Source organism: Ambystoma mexicanum, chromosome 11 (assembly GCF_040938575.1).
Source record: "Ambystoma mexicanum isolate Mex_15411 chromosome 11, UKY_AmexF1_1, whole genome shotgun sequence".
Classification (NCBI taxonomy): domain Eukaryota; kingdom Metazoa; phylum Chordata; class Amphibia; order Caudata; family Ambystomatidae; genus Ambystoma; species Ambystoma mexicanum.
This window is the reverse complement of record NC_090934.1, coordinates 445717037-445736307: the sequence shown is the minus strand read 5'-3', so window position 1 is coordinate 445736307 and position 19271 is coordinate 445717037. Positions and strand designations below refer to the sequence as shown.

Here is a 19271-nt window from a genome sequence, read left to right as displayed (position 1 = left end):
TGTTGGTATTGTGCAGAATAATGCACTCCCATCAGCAGAATGTTAACAATATTGAAGATTGTGCTGACGTTTTCCTCTTCCAGAAAAAACTCAAACGGTGATGTTGTATTTTAGATGGCACAAAACCTCTCAGAGATTAATACAATTGCTAAAATGAACAGTTGGGGTAAACTATTCTGCATATTCTCTGTCTCCCTGTGCCTGCCATGTGTCCATCGGAATAATATTAAACATGGACTTTTAGTGGCGTACAGAATTGTGAGCTGCAGTGCTTTTTGGACTTTGAGTGATACTTGAGTGCACCTGTATCTAATCTCAAATTCAGAATTTTCATAAAAGGAATGCTCTGTGTTTGTGATCTTAGCGGAACTAATATTGCAAAAGAAAACAAAACTATTATCTTCAGTCAGGGTCTGTGGTGAATCGAATTGTTCACGTTGACAACCTGTTCCCCAACTCCTGGGGCGACCCATCCTTTAATTAATGCTGTGAGGATTCTTTCAAAGGCAATGGCTTCTGCATACACTCGTGTAACCCATTATCCTGGCATCTGATTGGTTGATGCTCCTCTTCTCAAGGTATATAAACGGCAGAGCTTTGCATCCATACAGCAGGAACTTGACTGAAGAAAAATCCCTGCTGTACAGGATAGAGATAATCCAAGATCTCCCAACAACCCGAGGATGGACGGCAGAGTATGGGTCATCTTCACCCTATGGATGGTGAACTCCTGCTTTACTTTACCTGTACAGGTGAGAGTCCTACGGAGAGTATGCCTGATTCTCTTTGTGCATGGCAGACACCCTGGTGTATGACAGTCATAGTGTGTCTGTACAGGTGGGAACCCTAGAGGAAGCGTCTGTGTTAACAATATACCTGCCAGTCTCCTAGTTGTGTTTCAGTGTGGGTGTACATATCCAGGTGAGTGCTTTGGTTGCAGTGTTATATATTCCTGCATATACACCATGCCCCCAGATGTGTTCCACTGCAAGTGTACCTTTCCAGTTGCGAGCTTCAGTGACAACATTATTTATCAAAGAGAATCAATTACTTTGCAGCAATTAACCTTGACAATCTAACTATGCGTGGAAGTAGACCATCCTAGCTGTAATCGTTAAGTAATCATCACCATGCATGTGGCAGCGACGCCCTGATGCCTATAGTAGCACAGAAGAGAGCAGCCTTTCACTAGTCTAGTCGCAGTCTCATACCCTAGAATACCCCACGGGCAGCCCTTCAATCAGCCAAACCCAATGAGGATTAGAGAGGATTACACCTGAAGCAATCCGTCTTTCCATGTGGTCAGACTTGATCATGGACCTCCATGGATGACTCATTGCGTACACCCCAATACTGCTGTTCCGATCCATGCTCCGACACTATTCATGCATTATTTTCACTCAGATGACATAATAAGAGTTGCTCTTATTTGGTTAGTGTGTTGCTCGCTCTCAGGAGATGTGCCTGGGCTGAAAACATCACATTTTGTTCCAATGCATCCATACCTGGTATGAAACTGCTGCTGCTGGTCCTTTCTCTCACATGATATACTTGCTAGGCTGCTCACATTTCTGTTCTGATAAGGTGGTTTTGTTCCTTGCTCTGCTGAGGGGTCTTCAGTTGTGTGCCAAGGTCTCCCTTGAGAAGTACATTCCACTCTGCTCCCCAGTAAACATAACTACTAACACGGTCTCACAATTAATGGCAAAGATTGCAGAAAGCAAACAGAGCCAGCCGTTTTTATGGAAACTGGAACTGATAAATACCATTGCTCCATTCAGCAGTACAAATAAAAGCCCTCTCCCACCTCACACATATCGAACAAGCATTGATAAAGCCACTACTTTTGGCTTGTATGCAATTATTAGTAATTTACCAGGCACTGCTATTAGATGCCCAGGTACTCGCACCATTTCCACCTGATACCATCAATGGGCAGTTAATACCCCTATGACTTTGCCTGGTAATTGTGTTTCCCATGCCTACACATAATCCCATACTGTTGGCATTGCCAATGCTTGTGAATTAATGTTTACAATTGTGAAAATTACACCAAAATTGTGTTAATGCCAAACAATAACCAATTGGTTCTAGGGTCAAACATGAAAACAAATCCAGTAAATGCCATATCACCAACAGTACACCTAAAACTGCAACAATATTTTCATGACTGCATCTGCAAGTCCACAATAGACATCCGCTTTTCTACTGACCCCACCATATATGCAGGCATTGCATTCACACTTATACCCAAAACCTGACAATCATACAGTCAGAGCCCCCATACACACTGTCAGTAACACACATAAACATGCATGCACAGCTAAAGACTGAACCCGTGCACACACACACACACACGCACACATATCATACATTAGATACAAAGATGCACACATTCATATATGACAAAACACCCAAAAACCTACCTTTCGGTCTTTTGCTCTGCAGGGAATCTTCTCTTTCTTCAAATTAGGATGTAGGCACCAGGCAGAAATCAATCTAGGCAGCACAGGCGCACCCAAGAAGGAAAAGAACATGTTGGGTGAACTTTCACAAATGATCAATGTGGCTGCTGTTTCTTAGCAAGCAGAGGGCAAGCGTGCATGCTGCAATGCACCCTTGGGTGTGCATGTACGTTTTTTTCAATAAAAACGAAATATAACAATGTGATCACTTGCCATGTGGAAACCAGTGGGGATGAACCGGGCATGGTGGAGGAGTGCCGCGGCAACCACCCTCCTCCTTGCCTCTGCCACTTGTAAGAGGGATATAACTAATGTGTCAAATAAAATATGATTTGGAGATTATGCAATGCATTGGAAACATTTCCTCCATCCCTCTCCATCATCCCATCACTTGCAATTAGTAGAGTGAAGCGAAGATGTGCGGGGCACCACACGACCACCCTACTTATATCTTGTAAGGAGTAATGGGGTGGCACATAAGTAAGGATTTTTTTATGGGAGTTCAGGACGAGCATAATGCCGGAGGCACATAAGGTGTTCAACCAACAGGGTTAAGCTGCTCCTGTCTGGGATATTGTGAAATGGTCAGAAAGATGTAGTTGAATGTATTAAAAATGTAGGATATTGCATCCATTTTCACATAAGTGATATGTTATGATATGATAGGTAATTTACAATGTGGTAAATACCCAGAGGTTTCTAAGCACGGTCCCGGGATCGAACCCATTTTGCTCAATGACGTCTTGCTTCTAATACAGCACATTGCCCCCTAGCTATCCTCCCAAGATTAGCTATCCTCCCGAGTGTGTTTCGATTTTAAATCAACATCTTATCACTATTATTTGTTAATTTTACTAAAAACGGTGGTGACATTTCAGATTCTGAAAAGCAATATATCCGTAGTTGGCCCCTTTACATGTCATCTGACGAAAACAGGGGCATCTTTGTACGTGTACACCAGCTAGCAAACCCTGCTGTCAAATCACTGAGGTGTCCCAATTATTCCATTAAAACATTCTTTTTGCGTCATGACAGTGATTGTTTAAAATGCATGGGGCTATCTGTACCCCACTGCAATAGTTTTGTCCTTTAGGCAACACCTAATAGCCCATACTAAATCAAATTGTAAATGGCACATGGGATTACATTGCATGAGCCTGGTTACCAGAATCCCCCCATACCAACAAATGGTTAGCTGAGCTCTTAAATCTCAGAACATAGGGACACCCACTACCTGAGTTAGGTAGACCATCTTTTGTTTGGGAAAGGGCACTTGACATCACCTATGGCTTATGTTCCCACCATGCGCAAGTTTCATATAACATCTCCGGCAAATAATTCATCGTTGATCTAATGAATCACCTTCCTGTCCCCCCTACAATCACATTTATCTTCTTGGAAGTTAGCAACATAAATAAGGGCATTTAACACTTTCAAGATCCAATAATGATCCCACGTTTGCCACAAAGTTGCCAAGCATGTTACGGGAGTGGTCGCTTTGAGGTTCAATGCGAGGTACATGCATCCAGCAAATGTTATATCTAATCTAGTGAAAGAAAAACCTTTACATATTTGGCCTGTGATCTGGACATGGCAGGACCAGGGCATTTTCATTCTTGCATGTGTCACACTGTGGTTGAAGTTGTAAATTAGAATAATTCTTTCTGTTGGGTCACAAATACTGCTACAGGTACCTGGCTCAACACATTTAAGATTTTATCCCACATCCCTTTATTCTAGGAAACCTTATTATGCTCTCAAAACCTTAAAATATCAGCAGTCAGGTTACACTACAGTGATGGACTACAACCGTATAGTCTGCTGTGGAGAGTGGTCTTGTCTTTAGTCTCCCCTTTAAGAGCCTAGCTGCAAAGTACACAGAACAATGCAGAAGCCAAGTCTTATTAGGGGCACAGGGAGAAAATTAGTGCTGACTTAACTGCAGTGATATTAGCATGATACAGCGTGTTTTCATAAATGCAAAGAAAAGTCAGCGTTGCATGGCATTGTAAAATGTAGTATACACATTTATAGTATAACTTGGAGGTGTAAAACATGGGCTTAATGATGACAGTTAAGGGCAGGGTATTTCGTAAGCTGAACATGCTCATTAAAATAGGTACGTCCCACTCGCAAATGTACCACATTAGTCACAAGCAGCCCCCGCCATCCAAGGATCTCTAAAATCATGTGCAGTGTTTCCAATTAGGAGTGTACAGCGTAGACCAAAAGTAAGATTGGGGCTCCATTTCAAAACACGAGGATTCAATCAAAATGATATTGGTGGTTGTCAGTGCACTGAAATGTAGGAGTAGTCCAGCAACATAGCCAAGAGACAGTGTACAACAAACATTGACAGATTCTGTAAAAGCGGAGAGGGCTTTACACAATGAACTTTCAATATAGCCACAAATAACTGGCAAACCAGTGATTAGAAAGAAGGAAAAATGCCATTGTATTTACATTGTTGGATTAAATTCCTCTGAAGGAGATTTTCCACTACTTTTTGGGATCTCACGCACCCACTGAGACAGATACTGCATGCTCAATACAAGAAAGGGAGCAGCAGGAGTGCACCATTGACTGTGCTTGGCATGCAGGGAAATGCCAAAACTTTATAACTGCACCACAGAGCACATAAGTAGTGCACATTTCATAAATAAATACCTACAGTTTGCAAAAATATCACCACACAATTAACAATGTAACACAAACAGACTAAATAAGCAGTCTTACCTCTCTCCTCCAATGCTGAAACAATGGCTACCTTGTCAAGACAAACACACACTCTAGACCCAATCACACCCTACTAACATCACTAACGTTTTGCACAACAAATCAGGTACTGCTTCCAACAGAAAACACTTGACCATCACCCACAAGTAAGTCCATAGACATGTTCCGAGTCATTATGCAACAAACTGTAGCTATAGCAACACGTTGTTTATTTTTAATACCAAATAAATAAAGGTAATTATAGCACTCGTATATATTTTTAAAATAAACAAAAAAATTAAAATAACTTTTTAGAAACAATAACTTATAGAGGCTGCAATTTTGGAAGTTGAAATGGCTGCAAAATTATGCACACAATGGAAATGCCGGGAAAGAGCAAAAGCGGTTTTGGGTGCGTATGGCTGAAAAATCATATAGATTTGACTCAGAAATGGGTGCCAAATGGGTGAACACATAACCAAACAACACAAAAAGCCTATGTATCAATCCTCATATGCCATCTCCATTGGAAAGCATTAGATACCCTCATTCACAGCTCCTATTTGAAGCTCTTACGTGAAAGCTCTTATTTTAATGACAATAGTTTCAGCATAAAGATAGCGCTTTTCATCGCCACCTAATAGCCAAAACTAAAAATGATGATTGGTGCTTTACTGGCAGCGTTTATGCTAGTTTCCCTGTCCTCACAGAACAGGTGGGGTGCAGGCTACCTCGTTGTAAACTTTAATCACCAGGGGAATCTACAGAGCGAGCAGCAGCATTGCAAGAATTTGCAATCCCACATTGCCTGTTGCTGACTGTCTTGCTCTCTATTTATCTCTCCTAATTCTACTCGCTCATTCAATCAGTTTCTTGTTTTTCTCATTTCCTCAACTGACTTTAACACTAGTGTCTCCCACTACTTATTTTCTCTCATTTCTACGCTCCAGATTATTATTCTTTCTCTGTCACTCCTGATTTCAATTGTTCTCCTCTCAGTCTTTTATTTATGCATTTATTTAGTCAATTTGTACTGTGCTCATATCGCAGCGAAACCTCAACATGCTTGGCAGGATGGCAAACTTAGCAATCATAAGGCCCATTCTAGAAGGCCTGTAGTCTTCAGCTTATATTAATATCGGCTTAGGTTGGTGGTGTCATGACAATATTGGGGAAATACATTCCAGAGATGGGGACCACACACCACACACCATACAGCCAGTGAAGCAGAGTTTAGATGATTTAAAGTGTGTGTGGTGTGAGTAGTTGGGCAAGTATTTCATTTAGGTTAGTATATGAATCTTCAAAAGGTTATAGGTGGAGATAAAGTTGGATAAGAAGTTCAGGGCATTTCCATGCAATGCTTTGTAGAGCACAAACAGCAACTGAAAGGTGCCTCTATACAAGAACATATTTTAGGGGTTGCCAGGGGTTGCATCTCTGACCCCTGATATCTCTCTTGCTACCCCTGTGGTCTCCATTGCTACCCCTAAAAAAATGTGTTATTATTCTTTTTTCAATTGAGGCTCCTGGACTGTGGCCAGCAGCATGTCGCTCTTTCTTTTTGGAGAGGCCACTTTTCTGATATCAATAGACGGTGAGATATCTCAATGGGTTGAGCGCTTGCTGCTGCAATGTGTGTGTGATCTGCAGGTTCGACTACCAGCAAGGTCAACTCATCCTTTCATCCTGCTGAGGTTGATAAATGAGTACCAACACAGGTTGGGTGATATTGTATTTATATTTGTTCTATATGAAGCACTTAAGCTTCAGTGCTATTTAATAACACCTCATTATCATACGGCCATGGACGTCTGCTTTCATTCACAGTAATTTGCTAATATGGACCTATATGCGCTCATATTAATGATTCATATGGTGATCCATTCTTACAGTGATATCGTAACCATTTTCTTCATAGTGTACTTGGAAACAATGCTATGTGATGTCACTTCCTGTTTTGTCAAGGGGTGAAAGATTGTGTTCCATCACTTATAGTGATATCACTTAGGAGTGATGCCATTTCAGCTACCCCTGGCATTTTGGTGAAATGAGGTCCCTGCCTCTACAGCTCTCTGAGAAGGAGGCGGTGGAGTCATTTTAAGGTATAGTGGACATACTCCTGGTGATTGGTGCTGGATATTGTTCTGGCCGAAGACTTCTGGAGAATTGTCATTTTATGCATTAGACTGGAATCAGATCCTTCTAATATGACACTGTGGTGATCCAGTTTTGTGTTAATAAGGACTTGAGATAAGAACCAGAAATTTGTAGTGGAGAGAAATGCTTTTTTGTTGTGGAGTGGTGTAGGAGTACAGTGACCAGAACCAAGGACAGAATTAATATGAGCCTTGAATTAATGAAGGTTAGATCAAGTCTTTTGAACTTTTTGGCCTTGAATTTGGCATGGTCCCAAGATCATCATGATTTTACTGGTGGAATGAAGGATGGAGCAGGTTTCAGGTGATCCTGGTCTGAGAAATCCAGTTTGGGATTTGTTCAGGTATAGCATGTTATCATTCAGCCTGGTTTGAATTTGGTTCAGGATGGAAGTCGTTGCTATGGGAGCCATCACTGGAGTAAATGTGTAAACAATTCCAGCAGCTTGCAGGATGTTACCCCATGCCACAGGTAAATGTTCAAGAGCATGGGCACAAAATAGAAACTTGCACGAGTCAAAATGTGGAAATAAGGGCAGTTGTGGAATAGAGCTTGGAAAAATTTGAATAGTCTATCGCAGAAGAATGACTGGAACCATTTCAGAGCAAAGGGAGACATGTGGGCAGACAATGCCAGGCAGTTGATTAGGATGTGGTGGGCCAGCATATCAAAATTAGCTGGAATGTTGAGACGAACCAGACATACACAACCATTCTAGTCGATTATATGATCTTATCAAAGAAAACATTGCATTTTCAGAACCCTGTTTTCATTGGAAAACATGTGCCATCTTTTAAACAAGAATTGGAAATACTAACCGATTTGTCTTTTGTGTAGGCATTGGAAAGGCAAATTCCAGGCACTGCCAAAGTGGCAATAAATGGCCATTGATGGTAGCAGCTGCAAAATGGTGCAAGTAGCTGGACACATAATAACAGTGCATGGCAAATGCCTAATATATCTACACAAGCTTTAGTGAAGGACACACATAGTGCTTATACATCAAGTGGCTGAAGGCAGACCTGGTTAAAACATGTTTATTACACTGGTAGCCTTTACAGCTCCAAACAAAGTATTCACTATTTTAGAAGGCTGCTTTTATAAAAACACTGACAGGTACTTGGAGCTCAATGTTTGATTGGAAGGCTTTCAAAACCGAGCTCAAAGAGATCTGAGAGATCTGAGGAGGATGGGATTCGGCTGGGAGGGGCAGGAAGTGGGTGGCAATGGCCCTAGGGATTAACATGGCTGTGGGCAGTCAATGTGTTGGTAAATAACCAAACAACACATACAATTCCTCCTCATAAGACACTTCTCCCTAGCTATACTCTTATACAATAGTTTAGGGTTATAGGTGACACAACACACCACCTAACAGCCAAATCTAAAAGTCATCTCATTAGATTGTATCATCACAATCTCCTCCTCAAAGTATTTCTCATTTGATTCCCAATTCGTCGATCAATTATGTCTCTTCATCCAGGGCTCTTACTCTGCTCCTATCCATCTCTCCCCACCTTCTCCCAAGTGTCAATTTGTCAACCAGTCCCTTGAATTCCTTGTTTTGCTACTTACCCTCTCTTATTCAAACTTTCCTCTCCTCTCATTTTCCATCTTTCTGTTCCTCTAGCCTCCCTTTTATGATTTTCTGTTTTTGGCCATGGTAACAATTTCTAATTCTACCTGCCTCTCACATTCATTTTCTATTCTTATACCTCTTGGCTCACATTCTCCCTCTATCCCTTCTTTTTACTCGCCTTTGCAATCAGTTTGTTTATTTATTTTATTTAATAACAAACAAAATAAGTTGCCACAATGAAAGGCGACAGTTTGAAGTGTAGACGTCAGCAAGAATATTAGGCTGTGTGGGTTAAGGGATGCATATTTCGGGGAATGAAGAAGTTGCCCCTTGAAGAGGAACAGTTTAATCTTCTTTCTTTGACTTTCCTGATGCTCTCCCGTCATCTCTTTTTCTCTCTGGCTTGCAATCCCTTCCCTTTTCTCTCTTTACTGCCTTTTGCAGTTCCTCATTTTCCCCTTGTCTTTCATTGACATACTTTCTATCACTCACATGATCACCTTCACGTCTTCACAATGACCATCCATTCATTTCTCATATTTTAGCATCCCAGCTGCCTTTAGTCTCGCAGTCGCTTGTCCCCATCTAGTTTTCTTTAGTGCTTCACTTCATGGCAAGTCAATGGGGGTCATTACGACCCGGGCGCAAAGGGATACCGGGCACCGGTAATGACACTGGTGCCGGTAATCCCTTTGCGCCCTATTCCGAGGTCTCTTTGCGGGTCCTTCCTTAACTCCTGGTTTTAGCAGGCATTAAGGACGAACCCGCAAAGGGATACCGGGGTCAATAACAGTACCGCAATTTGTGGTACCGTTATTGCTGCCTTCCACCTTCTCATTGAGCCCTGTGGGGGCTCAAATGGGAATGGGGAATGGCATTTCAAATGGGGAGTTACCGGTCCCGCAAAGGGCGGAATATACCGGTAAGTCTCCATACCACCACGTCGGTGGCGATACCGGTATTGGTGCTAGTCATGGCGCTAAAAGCTGCAGGGTTGGAGGTTTACTAGTGTCCCTACAGCTAGGCTCAGCTGTGACAAAATGCAACGATGCAGAAACCCATTTTGTGTCCCATCATATTCACTGTACTTTCAGTGTGCATACCCATGAATGCTTTCACATTATGTAAAGGGCCACAGCAATAGTGTCAGCCAGGCTTAAAAATATGCCAGAGAAAATATTTGGTCAATGTGGCCGAGATTAGTTCAGTGAGTTGCGTGCGTGTATTATTAGTTTATTTTCGCATAAACATTAAAACAGATGAGAGGACCCCCTGAAATAAACTTTATAACAGCGTTTAATTAAAAAGAAAATATAATTCTTGGTCACAGATATGTATTGCCATTGTTTTTAAAAGTTGGTTGCACCATAAATTGAATATTTACAGTACATGCCTCAATGTCAAAGAGAAACAAATCTGCTTTTTCACATTTCTGTTGAAGAATGATTGGACTGTGTGCAACGAGTTTGACTGTGCAATACAACAAATGGCCGTAATTGCGTACTGACACTTTCTTTAGGTGGTAAGGCAATTATTGGCACCTCTACCAAACCACTGATTTCAAATTTGGAAATAAAGTGGAGGATTCCCCTCCAGTAAAATGCTGAGGTGAAATCTCCTCTTGACCTGAAAAAATCAGTGAATTTCCGGCTCATGGTAATTTGGCCCAAATCCCTATTGGAAACTATGGACTCCGAGAAAGGAGCTATACACCACCCTGCTACCCCTTGTAATTCTGTCGTATGTCCAAGGTAATGAGTGGTGATAATGCTAACAAAATTTGTATATAATTTGGTGAATGTACTGCCGAAATTTACGCCAATTAGCTCCATTGTATCTTTATGGCAAGGTAATTCCATCAAATGTCCAAGAGCTCACATCACATGAGAATTATTTTTGTCAAATGCATTGACCCATGGTTCATACCCTGTAAATGTGGGAATATATCTTGTCACATATTGACATCCAATGGCAGGAACTCACATCATATGACAATACAAGCCCTGGTATATCATCATCTAGTGCCATCAAATGCTATGTGATATGGTCACATTCATGGCATTGTCCTCAAATGACATATTCACACGTTATATGACAAACATGCCCATATCATGCCTAATATTCACATGAAGAACTTGTTTGGCCATGATGCACTAGGGAAGATAAGATACCTAGGCTTAGGTAAGAGGTTGTGTGAAGCATTCTTCCACCAATGATGTTAGTCTTTGCCTTTGTGGTACTTACACCATAGGTTAGCAATTGCCATTAAATGCCATGCACTGAAATCAGATGCAAATATTCAAGTCATGCGTTGTTATGAAATGCTCAGCTTCTTACATTCAAAGGCAGGTGTCACCATGAAAGAGAAGGAACTCACATTGCATATCAGGTATTGTAATTAAGTACCCAGGAAAATATATAATTTGCCACATAATGCCACTAAATGCCAGGTTCTCACTTCACATGTCAGACATCGTCATAAAGGGCCATCAAATGGGCACACAATTGCATTATGTGCCATGTACTCTCTCAAATGCCAGGTACGTGTATCATATATCAAGTATTACCATCACATACCAGGATCTCACATCATATGCCAGGTCTTAAAACAAATGCTTGGTACTTTTATTGTAAACCAGGCAATCGCATTGTATGTTGGGTATTCTGATCCAGAGGAAGCATGTAGCATGACTGGCAAGTCTAGCGGGTGATGGTGAGCACAGTCACAATAGGAAAAGGGTCGTCCCAGCTGTAATCTGGCTCAGCGACAGCTCTGCTAGCCAATCAGAGGTACTGGCTTTCCAAAGTTCATCAACGTTTTGGGGAAATGTACTCGTTTTGGGGAAAAGTCCAGAGAGGCCCAGTGGGATCTTGTGAATATGTTGGTGAATGTAAGTTTTCGGTAGCCTGGCATCTACTGAATCTCCTTCACTAAACATATTACTGTATGCAATATTCGGTAGATCTTTTTACCTCTGTGCACCATAATTCTTCAATCTGCCTCAATTTGGAGCACTTTAAATGGGCTGAATGGCAGTGCATGAATACAATAAACCAAAACAATGGAATAAAGAGATAGCAGATGAATCATGTCCATGGTCAAGTTCTAAAAATAAAAGTGGGGGGACCCATTAACATACCAATTGAATGTGACATCAGAAATTAGCATATCAAAGTGCCCTCGGAAAAAAGTGGCAGACTCCTGAAAAAAGTGGGGGACTCCGTCCACATGCGTGACTTGAGCCCTGTTTCATGTGCTTCCTTTTCTCACGTGTCTGTAGCATATGATTATTGACCATATTCTTGGTGATACATCCACATTATAAACCCTGGTTCTGCATGATGGCACAATAGAAAACAAGTAGGGTTTCCTGGAGTTCCCCAGAGAAACAAATAACAAATGTGGTGTGTAGAATACGAAGGGTCACTTTATTGGAGCTCCACTCCAGTCTATTAAATCATGAGCAAGACTTTCCATTCTACATAGTGAAATAAATAACTCCTAGCAACGATGATAGGTAAGGCACAACCATAGTTTGTTAGTTATGTAATCAATCAAATAAAATTTATATTTGGAGCGCAAAAGTGGCAGTCTGGTATTTTTCCAAGGAATTCATTCATGACATTGGGCAGCCGCAATGTCCCAAGCTCCACATGCAGCAAACAAATAGCACAATATCAGTGCAGTGACCTCTCACAAAACAGCATCAAGGTAGCTCGCAACAGCTGTTCAGACTGAACGCACTCTCAACAACCATAGTTAAGTTTTTGTTCAAGGTGATCCACTTTGATTAAGTGGTGCGGATGAGATTTGAGCTGCAGTCTAGATTTTGGGGTCCTGACTAGATCATTTTCCAGCTGTAGTTCCACAGTAATGCAGAATTATTTGTAAATGATTATCTTTTAATGGTTTGTTTTGTAGAGCTGACTTTCCCAAGTAAACCCATTGCATTAAAGATTATCTCAATAGAGCATGCTAAGCAAAAGTAGCATGATGTATTTAATTTTCTGTGTCTTCATTTATACCTTCTTAAATGGATGAATACAAGCAACAAAATAGCTAAAGAATCTCCTCTATTATTGACTACTTTATTAGTGACAAGAATGAAAGAGTTAAACGCAAGTAACAAAAGAAAATAATGGCTAAGGTCAATGCATGCTTTATTGCGGTTAAGATCCTTTGATGTTCTATAACAAAGCAAACAACACAGTTTTAAACATGTGATTCACTTTGTGATTTGAGTTTATTGCTGACTTGGAAGATCTCACAGAAGTGGAAGCTAAGCAGGATTCTGTGAAGGTTGAAGATACAGATGCACCTGGGGGACCTGTAACCAACTAAACATTAGCAACTATTTGGTATTTATCAGGTCAGGAAGAGTTTCAGTCCTGCAGGCAGTCTTTTGTCAGACAGTCAGGCCACGGGATAATTATACACAAGTAGACCTGCCTCAAGCAGCCCCTAAATGGCAGCCAGCTTGCAGCAGATTTCCTAAATTCCCAATATGCCAGTCCTCCACTTCACCCAACCAGAGTTGCTGATGATCTGAAATTGTGATTTTTGTTGGGCAACAATAATGTGATTGCTTTTTGTCTTGCAGATTTATTTGGAAACTCCAGGAAAAGATGGTATGTATAGCGACATAAAGACTTCATTGGGTGTTTGGCATTATGGGCACATGTAGAGCTGTGTTCTCTGAGGCACATAACACTATACATGCCTTTTGTTTCAGATGCACAACATAGAGACCAGGTTGAGAGCTCGGATATGTTTCAGATATTCAACAACGAGAATGCAGGTATGAGCACAGCACAACAGCCACTGTGAATCAAGGTGTACTGCACCATGAGCATACTGAACTTCACAGATAATGAGTGACACCCTAATGCCTCTACAATACAGGATGGAAATTGACTGACCTCCATTCCTGAAACTCATTTCTAGTCATATTATATCTTCACTGAGATATAGCCCATATGGCATTTGGAACAGTCCACCTCTGGAAGAGGTACTTGTTTTGGGGGGCATGGGAGCAAAAGATTTTAGGGCAAGGAGGGTGCATTCACAAACAAGTGGAATGCAACACCCTCTCAGAATTTCTAGCAGGCCATGTCAGTGTAAGGCAGACTCCAATGGAGTTCCGCAATCACTGAGGTCCTCAGTGGGTGCCCTTAACCAGTCACACTACTTTGACCACAGTGTTATATAAGTTCAGTTACATAGTTCTCGAGTTTGTGTCCTTCAAAATGTTTCCCCACTTGGCACATTTAATACTGAGCAAAAATAATCAGCAATTTAACTGGACCCGGTCTGCAGTTATACTTACAATGTGTTATGAAGGGAAAGGAAGAATGGTGATATGGCAGAGAAGTATCTCACTGTGAGGCTACGAGCAGCATCATGTTTGCAGTGTGTTGCATAGCTTCCAACTGGACATTCTATATGAGCATTCAAATAAGGAACGAGATTCAACGATAAGAGTGTAGAACCATGCGCTTCTTCCATAACTAAGCCATCTTCCCACCATGGAAAGATTAATCAAATACAGTTGACCAACAGTGGATAGTCATGTATTTTCACCCGTTCCATTTCTGAAAAAACAGAGCCTTTCCACAATGATTTGAAGCAGATATATGTTGACCTGAACATGAATGCAACATCTAGGGCTTTTTTTCATGGCAACTTATATTTTATGCAAAATGGAGGAGATTTATTTTTATTTAGCAGCAGATTCCTGCAATTCCATTCCAAAGATAATCCATGTTTGAGAGCGGAAGGTGCTGCCAGCACTATGCACTTGTGCACTGTTTACGCAAACCACGAGAATATACACACGCATCACATCACACGTTGACATTGGTAAGCAGCATCACACTTAATAAAAGACACAAGACTCAGTGCACTAATGGAGATCCACTGGTTACCGGAGTCAGTGATTAACGGCGGAGCCACTAGAGAGTGCACGCAAGTACCTCACTTGTCATATTGCTGATCTAATGGCCAGGAGCTAATCCTGATGCAGGTGTCATCAAGGTATATAGGACCCAGCTGTAAATTGGCCACAATACCTGCAGACATTTCCCACCATTAAAGGTAGGACATTAAATCAAATTAATCTTGATGGTCTTCTGATATATATACACATCTGGGTGCAGCATGCCATGAACAATCATTGCCAATGAAGAGGGTATCATTTTCACACAAACAAAGTCTTACCCTTTAGATTTCTGCATATGTACACAGACAGACCTTTTAGCTTTGCCAATGTTTGCTCAATAATCAGCCTGGTCCGGAATTGAAAAGGAATGGATACTTTTACTAGCAAAGCCAGACGTTCTTAAAATAATGCCACAAGATCTGCATAGCCCTACATTTTGCAAGACACAAAACCCAATTGCACAAGTGTTAATAACACATTTTTAGCACAGTCAAATAACAATAGAAAACATACAATTGTTTGGGTCTTGCAAGGTAATTAAGGCCACTGTAGTGGGGAGTCTTTCTTTTAATAGTGATCAGTTTCCTGTTAGAAAGAGTAACATTGGTATTTCTAGTAGGGACTGCAAGAGTTCTTAAAACAAAAAATGGATATAGCCCTGTACGGGCCAGCCATTCTTGTACATGTTCCCCCAATATGCCTTTGTGCTCACTGGCCACAGCCATATTGCACCCCTTGACATGTTGCCCCAATATGTTAGCCCACACCTCACTGTAGCTTTAAAAGTCAACTTTTTTCTATTAATCTCATGTTTGTAACTCTCTTTTTTTTAAACTGTTTTCCCGTATCTGTGGTTATATTAGCAATGTTCTACAAATAACCATGAAAATGCAAAAATAGCCCAGAGTAAAAAATAACCCTGAACATGTGAAAAATAAGCCTGAATATTCGAAAACCTTCGAGCTCTGAACTTGGTCCTGAACCTCCACCAACTCCCCAATGTCACATGGCATCCTCTTTCCCCCTCCCCACCTCTAGCCTGATGCCATTTCATCTTTTCTGTCATTTTTTCAACTTCTTGTTTGCAGCTAACAGGAATATTTCAGAAATAACCCTGAATATCTGTTGCATGAAACAAAACAAAAACAATGGAGGCTTTTTCATTTCTGAAAAGACTCTCTGCCGCAGAGCACCATGGAAGATATAGCTAATATTTTGGGATACGGGAGCACCCCCTTCTCCATCAAATATTAAACAACTACTAGATGGAATAACCCCAGACTTCTCCCAGATAGCGAATGAACAATGTGTGCCCAAGTTATTTCATGTCTGGTCCAGTTCCGTCCACCACTTTTGACTGTGTGCTGTAGCAAAATGTGGACTTTTTCTATATGGGAAAATTAACGGGGACTAGGTCGAAACAGTGTGTTATTTCCCAAAATGTTCAGTCTGGATGGGAGGGCATGGCGGGGTGGCGGGTGGGGGATTGGCGGATTGGGGTTAGTGCCAAAGCTTTTATTCGAAAGGTTTCAGCCAAATCTGTCTTGCGAGTCTAAAGTAATTAGAAATTCATTTTTTTGGTTTTCAATATATCTCTATTCTTAACTTAAGTATAGTGTGGCATCCGCTGCACTATAATATGCAAAACTGTAGAATCACATTTTGAGGCATGCCTGAGGGAAGGCCTCGGATTGGTTTGGGCATTTTTGCTTATTTTGGATGAAAAGGGAGTTAATAAGAGGATGGTAAACAGTGGTATGGCAAAAGATAAATCAGATACAGTTGACCAATGAAAGTAACTGAGTATTTTGGAGCAAGCGCTTGACAACAAGAACTCTCTCAGATGTTCCTCCAATAGATATGATAGAGTGCTGAAGCTTTATTTAACCAAATATGTCAGCATATTTTCAAAGTGATTATATCGCATCTTTCTGACATTTGTTGTCGGCCTCAATGTGCATGGCTCTGCAAAGAAAGAGGGGGGAAGTGAAGGTTTTTGAAATAGAAGGATAGGCAGATATCAAACATGTGGTACTGTTGGGTGCAGGTGGGAAGTTACTGTATCCTTTGTGCTGGTATGATTTCTATGGGTTTGGTGGAGACACTAGTCAATAGAGGGAAAAGCCCAATGGGTGCTGATAGCTGCTGATGTGGGAGAGTGAGAAAGTTTAAAGAGTAGCGCTTCATAACTTTACAGTGTTTATGGCTAGTTCTGTGGTGCCATACATGTGGGACGGACAAGTGTGTTTTAAGTTGGAAATTAATTTTGGAGTGGAGCGGATTAGCTCAGGGAAGTACACACCCTCTTGGGATTCTGTTGGTTGTTGTCAGGTCAATGTTAGGTACCCTCCACACATTAGGTATTCTGTGCTTTCTATCCTGTGCTTTCTACTGGAGTTAATAGGCAGGTTTTTTGAACATTCACAGTGGCAGCAGTTTGATTCAGTTTTGTAATGTCAGTTTCTGGGGGGTTTGTCAGGTGGGCATATTTTGGTCTCTGGTGATATCTCTATTCCAAAGGGTGCCTACTCTGGGACGACGTTGCGGTGTGTGTATAGTTTGGTGGGTTCTGGTTTTGCTATCATGAAAAAGTTAATTAAAAAGTGGGGTTTTAGCTGTATTCTGTAGGTTAACTCATTTCTGTTTTAAAACACTGTCCTTTGGACTTATGTTTTCCTTAGTACTGTATCTCCAACCTTAACAATAGGCATATTGAGTTCTTTCAAATTTGACAGGTATTTAATTCTGCCTACAAATATTTTTAAATTACCCTTTGTGAGTGCAAGGAGGTTTCCCTCTTAGCTTTTTTTTGTATATGGAATGCCACCTGCTCTAATTTCCAGCCTGATGACCTTCATTTTTCTGGGACCCCTTGAGCCTATATGAGCATGCACACTCTGGGAGGGAAGTTTCATCCCTGTAGTAGTTCGTGTTATTTTGTGATACTCTGAGTCAGGCTGGGTTCCTCTGGGTAAAAGGGCATCCACGGGGAAGATCATAACAATGCAGGATGTTATTTCTTACTCTTCTGAATCTGAATCTTGATCTTCTATCAAAAAAAGGAGTAAGAAGTAAACAAACAAAAGAAACTTGATCTCTCTTATGCTCAGGTAAAGCAGATTGTTTAGCAGACCCCGCAGGAAGAAAATGGGAAGAGAAAGAAAAAACTTGCACAATTATCCTTTTTTTCCTCTTCCAAGTCACCTTCTTCATCCTTGTCAACCTTATCCTACAGGAAGGATTATTCCTTCGGAGATGATTATGAACAGAGAGGAACATATCTATCCATTGAAATAGGGGTGGAGGTGCTAGAGGATAGAGCAGAAAGTCTAGGTTTCCTCTCGTTGGATCCCAATTACCTTGATAAATACGCCCACATTCTCCAGTTGAACCATGCAGCAAACCATGGTTTGCCTGTGATCTCAGACATAAAAAGTAAGATCTTTCATGAGTGGAAAGAGCCAGAAATTATTCAAATGTCTTGTTTCTTGTTGAAGCTTTACCCTCAGAATACGAAAAATGACACGATTCTGCCCAGTCTGACAGGAAGATAAGTCCCCTATCTAGAACCCATGAAGTGGATAGAACCCTTAACAACATGTGTGTGGGGTTGAGTCTATCCCTTAAATGCAGCACCCATAACTGCTGCACTTCTATGCAGTCTTCAATGGATTCTAGGCTCTACACCAGGACATTAGACATGTTTTAAAATGTCTGCCTATCCTGGGGCCATTACAAATCAGGAGAAACACAGCTATAGAACTGCTCAACAGGAGGTTTTCTCCTTCCCAGGAATGGACTTTGCCTCCCTGGGCTTTTTGGAAAATGTGTTTCATATTCATGACTCGATCCTTGGACACGTCTGCCTCCCAAGAGAATGTGATAATTATTTCCTTCTGTTACACTTTCATATGAAGGGGAGCAAAATGGCGGGGAATTATATCTGTATCTTAAATCATAAGTGTATTGCAGGCCTTTCACATACTTCCCAAGGGGGTCCAATCATCAGGGATACCAGAGTGGAGGTGATTCTGGGGTTCCTTATCAGTCTCGTAGGTTCTGATTTCTTATTCTTCTGGTGGTGATGGCATTACCAAAATTGTTCGTTTACAATTGTTCGAATGAACAATTGACCGAATTTAAAGGGTCACAATTGACCTTTTCACAATTGACCGATATATATGGGGGTTTGGCGTTGGGTGGGGGGTTGTGGGGGGTTTCCCCCCCACATATATGGTACAATTGACCTTCACAATTCGGTCAATTGGAAAAGGTCAATTGTCATTCAAGCAGTTGTAAAACGAACAATTCGTATACAACTGGTGGTGATAGAGGTTTGGCTGCTACATCCCATATCCTCCCAAATCACAGATCAGGTCGATGGTCTTGAAACCAAAAGATTGACGTGTGGAT

At 41.2% G+C, this 19271-nt stretch overlaps 1 protein-coding gene across 1 annotated transcript in view; it reads left to right on the top strand.

Annotated features, from left to right (window-relative positions):
- The first annotated feature begins 683 nt into the window (after positions 1-683).
- LOC138504994 (embryonic protein UVS.2-like) overlaps positions 684-19271 on the top strand; it is a 138243-nt gene continuing 119655 nt past the window's right edge. The window contains exons 1-3 of the mRNA XM_069625355.1: positions 684-752; positions 13521-13548; positions 13653-13718. Of these exons, the coding sequence (XP_069481456.1) occupies positions 684-752; positions 13521-13548; positions 13653-13718 (163 nt within the window). The remainder of the gene's footprint in view (positions 753-13520; positions 13549-13652; positions 13719-19271) is intronic.